We start from the raw sequence: 13614 nt of genomic DNA, 5'->3' as shown, positions 1-13614 counted from the left end.
CTGAAGGGCGAGGGGTGATGAGAAGTCTGAGGGGAGGGTCACCTTCTGGTGGCTGATGCATCTCTTTGAAGAACTGCTGCTCCTCAGGTTTGAATCCTGCATCCCATGTTGGCTTGGCGCTCAGTTGTGCATGGTTTGTTCTTAACCCGCTCTGCTTTGTGTCTGCACTTGGAGGCATCTCTCTGATTAGTAGAGCTGGTTGAAAATATTTCCAGTGCAACATTTTTTGCCATTGAAAAATGCTCATTTGAGAGAATTGAAACATTTTGCTGGACTATATTGATTTTTGTCAACATTTTCAACAGGAAAATATCAAAATGTCCCGCTTCATCTCTTTTATGTGATATTTGAAATGATCAAGTCAAAATGCAATCTTTTGACCTTTATGAAAAACAAAATTCTTTGGACTATTTCGGTTTTTTTGGCAAAAAATTCCAAGATTTCTACTTTTTGTCCCAGTTCAGGATGAAATATGTTTAATGTCAAAATCTTGGAATTTCCCACCAGACAGAAATTCTCTGTTTTGACCAGTCCTGCTGTTTGTAATACAATAACTACACAGAGAGTCTGCTCATGGTTCTGGAAATGTACGAGATCATTCACAGTTGGGGCTGCCGGTGTGCAAATCTATCCACAGACTCCTCTGTAGCCACATGGTTTTCAGTTTAAGGGTAGCTTTATTTTGGTTTAGATTAAACTGATTTCTGCTCCACTAGAACTTAAGTGAAATAAACCACTCTGAAATCAACAGAAGAGGGTTGTGCACACGGCCTCTTGGACCAGCTTAATTCAATCTGCTTAAAATCACAGCTATAATTGAAGCAGTGCATCTCTGTGTGTAGACAGGCTCACAGGTTAAAGTACAGCCTCCCAGAGTTCAGGTCTTAATGCAGGTGAGAGAAAGCACAGGACAATGGGTCAGCTGAAGGAGAGGCAAGGATAGGAAGGATTCATAATTTCATAGCGCTGAAGACCAGAAGGGGCCACCAGATTACCTAGTCTGACCTGCTGTGTATCATGGGCCATCAGATTTCACCCACATAGCCCCTATTGATCCCAAAGACTCTAGTTAGACTAATGCATTTCAGTCCTCAGGCACCTAGACTTCATGCCACTGTCCGAGCACAGGAGAAGCCAGGGTGCCCCCAATGCCCCAGGCCCCTGCAATGGAAGGAAATGATTAGGGGATCCCAGCAGGCGAGCCTCTCCCCATGCCGCAGAAGAAGGCAATAACGCCCCAAGGTCCCTGCTAGTCTGACCTTCCCAGTCCCAGATCTGGTGATCAGTTAGACCCTGAGCATGTAGCACGACCCACCAGCCGGGCATCTGGAGAGAGGATTCATTGGCGGGGGGGAGGGAGAGGGCTTTAAGGAGGGTTCAGAGGAGGAAAGGAAGGGCACTCCTCCAAGTCAGGGGCGGGAGTGGAGGTGGAGCTGGGTGTGGAGAGCCCTGGCGGGGTGGGGAAGACATGAGCAGGTGGAGGTGTGTCATGGTGAGATGATGCCCCAGGTGGATCTTGGCAGGCAGGATGGTTGGGTGTTGGAGGAGGAAATAGTGCGTGGCCCTGCCTTGCTTGAGCTCATTGCTCAAGGGAAATGGTCCTACAGCTCCTGCTAACCAGTTGCCTCATGTGTCGATACTGGGGGCTGTAGAAAGGGCAGATGCCAGGAGGGAAGAGGGAACCCTGCCCTGGTGAGGTCAGGGTAGCAAGTACAGACGACATGCAGCGGGGGGCTGCTCTCCCCACGGGCCCTCATAGCCCGGCGGTAGCTCCATCCAACACCTCCAATAACGCTGTGCTCAGGGACGCTGCTGCTTCTCATTGCTCACTCAGGTCCTGCGAGCAAGTCATGATGGTTGAATCTGCCTCGGAGACAATACGCTCCACTCCCTCCAGCCAGAACGGGGTCAGCAGCCTCACCAACCAGACAGACGGAGGAGGAGGCGGTGGCGGCGGTGGAGGAGGAGGAAGGGAAGGAGGCGGCGGGGAAACCAATGGGGAAATGAGCCCGGTGGAACTCCTGCATTTTCAGCAGCAGCAGGTAGGAAAGAGCCTCTTTCTTCTCCTCCCTTTCTCTCTCTTACTCTGTCTTCCCTACGTCCTGGGTTTTTTTTTTGCATCCCGCAGTCTTTGGGCTTTCGTGACATCTGGAGACCTGCACTGGAAATTATAGAAATGTCGGGTTGGAAGGGACCTCGGGTGGTCATCAAGTCCAGTCCCCTGTGTTGAAGCTGGACCATCCCTGACCTGTGTTTGTCCAAACTTCCAATGATGGGAAGTCCACAGCCTCCCTTGGAAGCTTATTCCAGAGCTTCGCTAGCCTTACAGGTTAAATATCAAGAAAAAGTTTAACTTCATCTCCCTTTCTGCAGATTAAGCCAAATACTACTTGCCTGACCCTTCAATGGACATAGAGAGCGATTGATCAGTCCTCTTTGTAACAGCCCTTAACGTATTTGAAGACTGTTATCGGGTTCCCCCTCAGTTGTTTTTTCTCAATGCTAAATGTGCCCTGTTTTCTTTAACCTTTCCGCAGAGGCCAGGTTTTCTAAACCTTTTCTCCTCTTTGTTGTTCTCCTCTTGAGTCTCCAATTTGTCCACATCTTCCCTAAATTTTGGCACCCAGAATTGGACACAGGACTCCAGCTGAGGTCTCACCATTGCAGAGTAGAGCAGGTCAATTACCTCCCATGTCTTACATACGACTCGCCTGTTAATAGACCCCAGAATGATATTAGTCTGTTTTGCAACTGCATCACATTGTTGACTCATTTCAATTAGGATCCACTCTCAGCCCCAGATCCTTTTCACAAGAACTACCGCCTTGCCAGTTACTCCCCATTGTGTAGTTGTGCATTTGATTTTTTTCCCCTAAGTGAAGTACTTTGCACTTAGCTTTTGTTGAACTTCGTCTTGTTGATTTTCAGACAAGTTCTCCAATTTGTCAAGGTTGTTTTGAATTCTGATCCTCTCCTCCAAAGTGCTTGCAACCCCTCCTAGCTTGGTAGCGTTGGCAGATTTTGTTACATGCTTCCCGTTCCATTATTCAAGTCAATAATGAAAATATTGACTAGTACCGGGCCCAGGACTGACCCTGTGGGACCCCACTTGGTTCCTCCAGTTGGAGAGTGAACCATTGGTAACTATTCTTTGAGTACGGTCTTTCATACGAGGGTGCTCTCAATCAGGTCCCTCGCAAGTACTGTCTGCAGTGGTATATGGGAGAACACGATAGTTGCATCTGCTCTGCCTGACCTAGGCACCCCACGAAAGAGGAGGCAGACAGGGCGGGGCTGCTGCTCTCAATACTTCAGTGAGCTTCTGCCGTGCAGCAAACCCCACCTCACCTCAGTGTGCGTGCCTTGTTCTGGGCCAATCTTGTCACTCACTTTCAGCCAAAAGCATGAGTCTCCAAGGGCGCCAATGCTGCTGGAGGTGCCATCTTGTCGATGGGGAGTTCAGACCAAGGACCTCGCCTTCTGTCCCTTAAAGATCCCCTTGGCACACTCGTCACCTTAGGTTTGGGATGTTAGCTCTGATGTTCAGGCCAAATTCCAGCATGGCCAGTTGCACCCCACTTCCCTCAGTTCTCCTGCAGTTTCAGCTGGAGATGTCGATCTGCACTTCTGACTGTTCTTTAGTGTTCCAGTGCACTGTTGGAATGGGTGATGTGCTCTGCCACAGGGATGGCTGCATTTCAGTGCTGGCAGAGTGACCCCTGTGTTGTTATAGTCCGTGTGGCTCTGGGATCCTTTCATATGGAATGAATGTAAGACGGTGTCAAAAGCTGAATGCGTGGTGTTGGGACGTCAGGGGAGGGAAAGGGCTGTGAGTTCAAAATGATTGCAACAACCTGCCGGGCATCAAGTAGGTAGCTGCTTCTCTCTCTGCTCCATGGGCTCTTCTTCTTTACTCTCGGAGATTACCGAGGTCTGCTCCTTCTCTTCCATGCTTTGGGGCTCAGAGCCCTGTAAGGAGGGGTGCGCTGGTGAGTGTGCGTACGCCTGCCTGTGTGAATCTGTGTCCGAGCATGCCTGTCTTTGTACAGATGCCTTCCTGCAAATACATTTGGGTGCATGTCTTGGGCTCGGTGTGCCAGTCAGCTCGTGTGTGCATACGTCTCAACCTGTGTGTGCATGCGTGTATTTCTGTGTGCATCTCTGTGCTCGTGCACGTAGGCCCTTTTGCACATGCCGAGTTCTGGGTGCAGGGGTGCATTGGTGCACATATAGCTTGATCTCTGCATGTATGCACACACATGTAAGTTGGGGGAGCTATGCACATGCCCACCAAGTATGTGTGCATACATGCAGCAATGGTTCTGTAGTTTGAGTGTGTGTGTGTGTGCACACAACTTTCGCTCACTGTGCTTGAGTGCAGCTGGGGCGGGGGGCCGCATGTGTAGTTTAGGCTGGGGGTGGGGGGTGCGTGCATGCCTGCAGGTTACCTTTTCAAAACAAACTTCGGAGAAAACATAAATTTTCCTCCTCGGATACTAAATAAGGCAATGATCCCAGCCTCGTGTGGAGATCGCCTCCCTGAGCCATAAATTCCAGCGTGAAAGCTGTAAAAAATTGCTGTGTCTGATACTTTAGTAGCGAGCGCTGTAAATCCATTACCTGAATAACAGCCGTTTCTCACGCAGTTAAGCCACTGTTCCCCTGATCTGAAGGGTAATCATGCGTGTAATGCTTCTCCGAGTCACCCCGCCGAACGAGATGCTGCTCGTCCTCTCCCCTCCCCGACAGGGAAGGGGGGTGCGGTTGCCTTCGCAGTGCCCTGCGGAGAGGGCACTGAAATTCACTTAGTGGCAACGTGTGCTTCAGACTCGCCTAGCCACGGTAAATAGGAGACGCTTGTTCATTCGCAGCTGGGACAAGGCAAAGGGGATGGCGGACTGTGTGCTTGGAAAGCACAAGTGACTCTGCCAGGGCCCCGGTGGCTTTTGGCACAGGCTGCTGGGGAATGGGTAAAGGCAGTTGATTCCCATTAGTGCCTGGCATTCCTATCGCTCCTGCTGTCTGCCCCCCCCCGAATGCTCATTCGTCCCCTCACATGCACCGGGTCGCTCCCTTCCCTTCACACGTCCCCGGGTGCTGCATGCAGGCTGCTGGGGGTCAGGCAGAGAGAGCCGTGTGTTAGCACCAGAGGCTCATAAGGCATGTCAGAAAGGTTCGTGAATGCAAGGGTCGCAGCACCGCACCCCTGGAGGAAGGGAAGTGCTGGTGGTATCCCTGTTTCATGTATGGGGTAGGGGAGAGAGGGCAAGTGACTGGACCAAGGTTGTGTGAGTCAGTGGCAAGGAGCCCCAATCCTGTTCTCTAGTCACTAGCCTGCCCTTGCCTCTCAGAGTTGGGGAATGGAAGCCAGCAGTCATGGTAGCCAATCCTTGCTCTCAGCATTAGGCAGTCCTCCCCTTCCAGAGCTGGGAACAGAACCTGCGATCCATGAGACCAGACATGGTCTCTGACAAGGTCAGTGTATCTACATGGGTGATTCTTAACCTTTTCCATACCTTGGCCCCCTTTCCCATCCCAGGCACCCCTTCTGCCTAGTAACGTGGGCTGGGTGGGGTGGTCTCGACCCCAGATCAAGAATGCCATGATCAAGACATCCCGTAGTGAAGCTGTGCTAATGGAGGGTAATTCAGATGTTCGTCAGACACAGTGGTGGGAAGCACAAGCGCAACCCCCTATAGCGGAGAGGCAATTTGGGGATGTGGATTTTAAAATTCTCTTTGAATCTTTTCCAGCCGTTGTGGTCGTCTGGTCACTGAATCACTGAATGCATTACAAAGTGCTCCTTTAGAACTGGCTGGTGGGCTGAGGCGGAGAATTTACCCATCCCGTTAGCCCTCGTCAGCCTAAATCCTGTCCCTGATGCCGCGGTTTCTTGGCCTTAGCAAATTCTCTTCATCCTGACATTCCAATGGTGTTCGTATCCCAGCTGCCCCAGCCCTGCGGGCACCACCGCCCATCTGGGTCGCTAGTCGGGAGCGATGAGGCAATAGGAGATGTGCTTGGAGTCGCAAACTATTCCCCCCCCCCACTCTGCCCTCCTTATCATATAATCCAGGAACAAGGGAGTGTGGGATGATGATGATGATGATGATGATGATATTTTGACGCTGCATGTGGAACTCTCTGGCACAAGGTTTTACTTGGTGAACTTCCAAACATGAATGACATCTGCAGTGACAGTAGCTTGAATAGACATTCCTAAGGCCCATCAATCTTTGTGCTTCAGGGAACAAGCTGAGCACCAGCTGGGGTCAGGAGTAAATGTCCCCATATATAGAGTTTTGCACAATTAGGTGCTTTATGAAGGTTTTCTACTTTCCTCAGGCGCATCTGGTATTTACCCCTGTAGAAAGCAGGATACTGGACCACTGGGCTGTTCCTGTCTGCTGGCTCCCATGTCCCTGTTTGTGCTGCAGTTCCTGAAATGTCTCGGTTTTGTTTTTTTAAACGATGCGAATTCCACGGAGAGTTTAGAAAAATCATTTATGGGCCATTGAGGTCTATGGGGAGGAAATCATTGGATTGATGCCGTCCCCGAAAGGGGGTTGCGAACATACAATCATCTAGGATTTAAATGCTTGGGGAGTTCCCACAAAATTGTCTCCAGCCTAACACAACGTGTGTTCCTTATTAACACTTAGTTTTGCAAGCCTGGCTTAAATAAACCCCTGGGAGGGAGAGACGGGGTTGCCCCATTTTACAGAGGTGAAATGACTTGCCCAAGGCAGGAAGAGAAGTCAGAACTGGGACTAGAAGTGGGGAATTCCTGGCTTCTGGTGCCATGCTCACACCACGAGATTGTACCCCTTTGTCTCTCCAGAAGGCTTTTGGCTTTCCAACTGATCGTGGGGGGTGAGAGAGGTCACAGGGAGGACCCTGTGCAGAAGTTCCTCTTCTGCCAAGGCGGGTTCAAACCCCAGAATTGGGCTGCCTGTGGGTCTGGATTTTGGACCAGGCCCCGGCATGAGCTTTTCATTGCGTTCATTCCGGTTGCCACCAGTATATAGCGCGTTCTCTTCCTGCACTGAGCAAGTGCCCGTCTCCTGAGCTCAGAGTAAACAAGGCCGGGAAACGTGAGCTGGGCTGTGGAGTAATGAGGTGACAGAAGGAGAGAGAGATAAACAGAGAGAGTCAGAAGTCAGGCATCTGACAGGAGTTTAGACTGAAACAAACAGCGCTGGAGAGAGCGCGCACGTCATTTTTGAACAAGACGGAGTGTCTGTTTCCACGCAACGGGCAGAGCTGAAGAGCTTGTTTAAACAGAGATGAAAGGAGTGAGGTGGCTGCACGACCTGCAGCCGGCGCTTGGTCCCAGGAGGGGTTGCCGAATTCGAGTGCAGGAAAGGGGGTTGGGCCGGGCCGGGGGAGATCTTGAGAGCTACCTGCCGGAGTTTTGTGCTAGGAAACTAGTCTGTCATTCTCGGGACTCTTAACCCTTTGCAGACTGCAGATGCATCCCAAAGGGCTACAGAGGGATCCCACTCAGGAGGTGATTGCCCCGTTCTTACCAGAGCTCTTGGCCCACGTCACGCTGTGGATTAGGAGGGGAAGGGAAGAAGAGCTGTTCCAATTGAAACTGCCGTGACAGGGTAAGATGCCAGCAGATTGGATTTGCCCAAGCTGGACAGGATCCTCGGCCTTAATGCCTCCCTAAAGAACTGAAACAGCCATTCATGTAAAAGGGGCAGCTCCCATCCTTTGCCCTGCTAGAGACCCCACCTGTCCAGTTATTTCCAGCACGGGCCTTCGCTTGGTGGGGTGAACCCGATGGGCACACCTTTCGGGGCCTGAAAAGGTGCCAAAAACCATGTGGGAGCCCACGAGAGTCCTTGCACCACACTCTGTGCAAGACTGTCTTGCACAAACAGCCCCAGTGTGACATCATAAGTGTGTCCCACCAGCTTGGGCGTCCCATTGGGCTTGAACTAACTTGATTCCACAGCGCCACCTTCCCAATGTGTGCAGGTCAAGACAGATGGTTTGGCTTCCCTGCCATGTTCTTGTCTCTTTCAAACCTAGGTTTTGCCAGGCAGGGTCAGACCCGGGGTCAATCTAGTTTTGTGCCTTTTCTCTGGCAGCGGCTAACTTGAACGGCTTCAGAGGAAGGTACAAGAAAACCCCATCATGGACAGTTCCGGAATAACCAGCCCCTAGGCAAAGCCTCTCTTCCTGACCTCAGGCAGTTAGTGGTTGGTTTATGCCCTGACCCATGAGGATTAACACAGCCCTTCTGTACTTGTGTATGGTCTAAATGAACTGTGGATGTTCTTATTTTTTTTATACATGGATGGTGCTTGAGCTGAACACACTAGCCACATGAGTGTAGATTGCACACTTGGTTGTGCAAAATGGGCACATGCCATGCTAAGAGGGACAGTGTGTGCAGTGATGCCCAATTTGCACATGCCCAATTTGCATGCGTGGGGGGGATGTGCACATACTCTGCAGCTGCAACCCAGGTGCCGATGATTTTAGAGACAGTCTGAATGTCATTTTGCTCTGGTGTCTCTTGCTGTCCAATCTCGTGCCAGTTTCAGTACCTATTGTGCTGTCCCGTGTCTTGAGCAGCGTAAGATCTGTGTTAACCTAACAGGCCTAACCAAGGTCCAAATCTAGCCCTTGGAGTCTGGGTTGATGTCCGAGGGCTGAGTTCTGATCTTGGTTAGCCCTGCTGGTAAACGCAGAGTAAATCCATTGCCGTCGGTGGCTTCACTCTGGATTTACACTGGAGTAATGGGGATTGAAATCAGGCCCCTAGACAACAGCCCCCAGCCTTCTCAGACTGGAGCGTTAGAAACAGCTTCCTGCCTTGCTTCCGCAGGCCCTTTCTGAACAGGGTGGAGGGGAGGGGAGGGATCTTCCCCTCCCCATCCCCCAAGCAAGGTGATGGCGTTAGGGTTAAATCCCTGGATTTCAATGGTGGGGCCCAGTTGAAAAGCATCCTGAGATTCAATAGCGCGCGCTTACATTGTGGCAGGGGTCGCTGGAGGGGAAAGGCCAGCCGGGGTCATGGGAGGGTTGCCTAGCATCTGGGAACTCCCACAGTGGTTGCTGTGGGAACGTCAAGAGACCTCCAGCATGCTAACATCCTGTAACAAGATTCAAAAGGACCCGGGTCTTTGCACATTAATGAGTTTTTAACTCGGGGGGCTAGTCTCCGCCCTGCCCCCACCCAACAAGACACCCAGTCAGGTGGGGAAGCTGGGAGGATTGGTGGAACTCCTCCCTTTCCATGGTCCTCTGGCAGGGAGGTCGGGATGGAAACTGGGGACTAAGGTGGTGAGTGGAGAAGAATCACCCGTAGCAGGATGAGTGATGGGGGGGAATGTGCCGGATACCACGGCAACAGGTCCGCACTGCATCCCTGCTGCCCATTGACTGCCGCTGGCTTCACGAGGGGCAGGAGCCGCAGGCGGCAGAACCCCGCCGAGACGCCCACTCCAGCTTTCATCCCAGGCACTTGGTTAGGTGACCGCCTGGAAAATGGTGGCACCAACGGGTTGAAAAGCCTGGTGCAGGATGGGTCTGGTCTGAGCCCGAGCAACTCGTTTGGCCTCCCCCGCGTTCCTTCATGCTCAATGTTGTCTTCTTAAATCTTGTGTGGCTGGCTCTATGAATCTCTGCCAGGGCTGGGCTCTCGGCGGGAGCTCCTGTCCCTCTCTGAATGCTGATACTGATCGCAGGCTTGTGGTGGGACTGGTCTGGCCCCTAGCTCTTCCCACACCTGACAGGCTTCTGGCCAAATTTTGAACTAGTGATTCTGGACGTCTCAGTGTCTCTCCTCCTTGGTGCCCAAATGGATGTGCCTTAAATTTGACCAGGCTTTCGGAAAGTTCTAGACCCACCCTCTGGAAATCATGCCCCTTGAAGGTTATTTCCACTTGAGCACTTAAAAGGTGAAGAACCCCAAATGTCTTCTGATAATCTTGGATCCAGAGATCCCCTCTGAAAATGGGGGTTAAGCCCCCTGTGTTGTGTGAGTCTGGAGGCCAGCCTTGGTCTTCAGAATGAATCATAAAGGTGATCATCGTAGCATTTTTCTCCACAAAAGTGGCTCTAGTGCTTTGGCCAGACTTGTTCCAAACTTGGTTCACTCCATTCTGCCTCCTGCAATTTTCCTCACCTCTCCCTGCAGTTTGAGCCAGTTAGGGTATAATCTTCCTATCAAAACCAGTTGTGAGCTGTCCAAAGAGCTGCCAGCCCTCACTCCAGAGGTGGCTGCATTCCAGTGATGGGGTGATTGGTGTGTGTATCTAATGTAAAATGTAACTGGAAAGATCGTGGTTTTTTGGGGGTTGTTTTTTGAATCCCTCAGGAGAGAAGGTGCTAGTGGAATGTGAGGGATCCATGTTATGTTTTTCCATGTGTCTTGCTTCCTATAAAGTTTAGCTCTTCTCTCTTCCTCTTGCCTAACCCAGTTGACCTTGCCCTGTAACTAGTGGAGAATGCAGACCGACAGGCAGCAAGCTCATTTCAGCTCCAGAAGCAGCCGCCGCGGACCCAGCCTTTGGAAAAGGTTTACTTCCTATGTCATAGGCTGTGTTTAAACTTCTGCTTCCCAGCTGGGTCTGGATGGGGTGACATTTCATGCAACCTCCCGCTGTCTCGTGTCTCCCTTCAATAAGCCAGCGTCCAGTTGCAATTGTCTGTGCAGGAGTTTTTTGGGGCTCTGGCACTGGCTTAGTGGGGGATTCTCTAGGACAACTGGAGACTAATGGGGCCGGCTCCACCGTTGGGGGGGGCCTTCCCCGCTTCCCCTCCCTATGGTCTCCTTCGCCATTCCACAGGAGATATCAAACTCGTGAGTGAGTGGAATGATGCGCCAAGAGGAGGGGGCCAGATGTGCCTTTAGGCACCACTTGAGGATAGTCAATGGAGCAGTTCGGCCCTATGATGTCTAGTGTATTTAGGCACCTCTGGGGTCACGATTGTATCTAGCCCCCCAAAGGGGAGCCTCCTTGTGGCTTCCGCCTGCTTGCCCTGGGCAGGCAAGTCCAGCTCCTCTGAGATGTGGGGCCTAAAGCAGGACTTGGCCAAGAGGCAGGGGGGGGATGTCTGTGACCATTGCTGCCCACCCATCGCAGGGCTCAGGAGGGACAATGCCCCCCCGAGGAAAGGGGGACGGGTGCCTAGAACCCTCATCTCCAAGTTGCGCCAGTACTCTGATGTTGCCCTCGAGGAGTTAGGGAAAACTTGGTCTCCTTGAAGTCCCTTTGTTGCAGGGCTTTGAGGAAGGAGGGCGTCTCCGCCATCGGCGGGTCGCTCGGCATGGGCAGGCACTTCTTTTGTGTGAGTGACTCGCACCAGACAAGGGAACCTTCCAACTTCAGGCAGCTGGGAGAGGGGGGAGGGGAAGGGAAGGGGAGTGAGAAGGGGGGAGGCAGTGAGCCAGAAAGGGAGAAGGGGGGGTAGGTGGAAGGAGAAGGGGAGGGAGGTTAAAGACAGGGTGGAGGAGGTGGGAGGAGGCAGGGAAGGATTAAGAGGTGTTGGGATGGGAAACCAGAGGAGGGGGAGCTCTCAGCAGGGAAGAAGAGATGGTGGGATGGAGCTGGGGCACAAGGAGGGAGGTGGGTGAGTAACGAGGGAGGGTTTTGTCTTGGACAAACCAGCAGAAAACTTGCCTTTTTAATTAACCCATGGGGGTTTTCAAAAATGACTTTTAAAGGCAGCCCCCTACCCCAAAACCAGCTGGCAGCGCATCCTGGAAGATCAACTTCCCAACCAGCAACTACAGCTCACTCATGCAGGAACCCATATGGGAGGTTAGAGACCATGAACTCTTTCAGTACGGATTGAAGGCTTGGATTTTCAGTGCAGTCAGGTGCCCGATGTCCATGGAAATCTCCTAAATCCTAATGAGTTTCACTGGGATGTGAGCACCTAACTCTCCTTATGCTCTGGAAAACCCAGCTTCAGATTGCACGATGCTTGCCTCCATCCCCAAAATCAGCACTCCCTCCTGCTCCTCCCTTTGTCACTGAACCTGTCAGCCTGAGGCCTCCTGGTAGCACACTTTCCAACTTGCAATTATCTGGAAAGGGCCCATCTGGAAAAGCCATCCCATCCGTCTGCTGTAATATTTGTTCTGTGCTTTAAAAAAAAAATACTATTTATTGCAGGCATATGTAAAATAAATGTTAAGGTATTAAACAAAAACAAGACACCAAACTTATAACCAAATCAGCCATTTTTCTTATTGAAAAGGAGATGGAGGTGGTGGTGGGGAGACTCTCTGGTGTGGATATAAAAGCATGTGCTCGCATTTCAAATGTATTATGTCATATGCTATTATTAGGGTATTTAAGATAAAAATGAGACTAGAGCACTTAAGTGAAACTCATCTCTCTGTTAGGTTGCCTGATTTATATTTCATATATGACTGAGCATAAATGTTTAATTTTTTTTTTCCAAGCACGGGGAGAAAGGGAATTGTTGGGAGCAATGGTCAGACTTGTTCCTTGTGTTCTCCGTTAGTGAAAATGGATTTAACCCCTTTAGCCAAGGAGGATCGAAGTCCAGAAGTGTTAGGGTGTGTGCGGCAAAGGGGAGAACAGCTGGGGCCGAGAGAGAGAGTTGAAAAAGATTTTTCCTTTTTTGTAAAGAATTCTGTCATTTTATTAATTTTGATCTCTTGGAGCCATTTGGTTCTGATTATATTAGAATGGGGATGGAGGAAGTGGAGTGGGGGAGTGGTTTTCAATATGGCATCATTTACGGTTAATATCCATCTAAAAATATCTCTCTGTGTGTTTTATTTTAATAGTTCTAATTCTGGAATGTGACGATGTCATTTTTATAAGGGTAGTGTAAAAATAATTTATAATCTTTTTATTCCCCAAAAGCTCTTTTGGGGTAAAAGGAGAAGGGGGGGGAGATATAGTATCATTTTCATAGTCCCCTCTTTCCCCCCGACCCCTGTGCTCTGTTAATATAACTTTTGTGGTGGTTTTTTTTTTATCATTGGAAGTTAAGGCCCCATTGAAAGCTTTTGTCCCATCCAGGTGGGAATTCCCTTGGTTAAGTTTCAGCCACTGTTTCATCCCCATGCTGTATGGAAATCCACACCCTCCTGGTGCAGTAAAGAGCACATGGTCTCTCCTGCTGTAGTGTCTGGGTGACTACTGTTAATTAAAAATGTGCTATGTGTTCTTTTTTTTTTTAAAAAAAAAGACTTGGCCCTAATATTTTTATGCTTTTATTCTGCAAAGATTTTCCAAAGTGACCCAGTGATTTTGGAACCCCGGCTTGAGACCCCTTCAAGGCACCTGATTTTTCAAGTGCCTGAGCACCCACCCCTCTGAAAATCATGCCCCATGCTCTAGTTGGGCATCCCCGATCATGAGTCACTTCTGAAAACATAGGCTTGTCCTCTTGGAGTATCCAAAGTACTATCCATCTGGGTTCTCTGTGTACCAGCATCTATCACCATAGCATCTGAGTGCTTAAGCACTACTGTTAGCCCAGTGGCTACCTTAGCTGGCTGGTATGGTCTTAACTCTCCCAATTCAGAAATTAATTTAACTGCCTGCGTACATACTTAATGCTGGGCCTTGAAGGCTATCAAGTTCTGAAGAACCCAAAGAAGAATGGAGT

The 13614-nt window shown here is 50.4% G+C and overlaps 1 protein-coding gene across 12 annotated transcripts in view; it reads left to right on the top strand.

Annotated features, from left to right (window-relative positions):
• FOXP4 (forkhead box P4) overlaps positions 1-13614 on the top strand; it is a 136294-nt gene that overhangs the window by 41682 nt on the left and 80998 nt on the right. For 5 of the 12 annotated variants that reach the window (XM_005308300.5, XM_065591627.1, XM_065591626.1 and 2 more), the window contains exon 2: positions 1835-2042. The exons of the other annotated variants lie outside the window; for them this stretch is intronic. In XM_005308300.5, coding sequence (XP_005308357.2) covers positions 1851-2042 — 192 coding nt within the window. In that variant the 5' untranslated portion in view covers positions 1835-1850. The remainder of the gene's footprint in view (positions 1-1834; positions 2043-13614) is intronic. 12 annotated transcript variants of the gene reach the window in all.

Source organism: Chrysemys picta, chromosome 4 (assembly GCF_011386835.1).
Source record: "Chrysemys picta bellii isolate R12L10 chromosome 4, ASM1138683v2, whole genome shotgun sequence".
Lineage (NCBI taxonomy): Eukaryota > Metazoa > Chordata > Testudines > Emydidae > Chrysemys > Chrysemys picta.
This window is presented reverse-complemented; position numbering and strand designations above follow the sequence as displayed.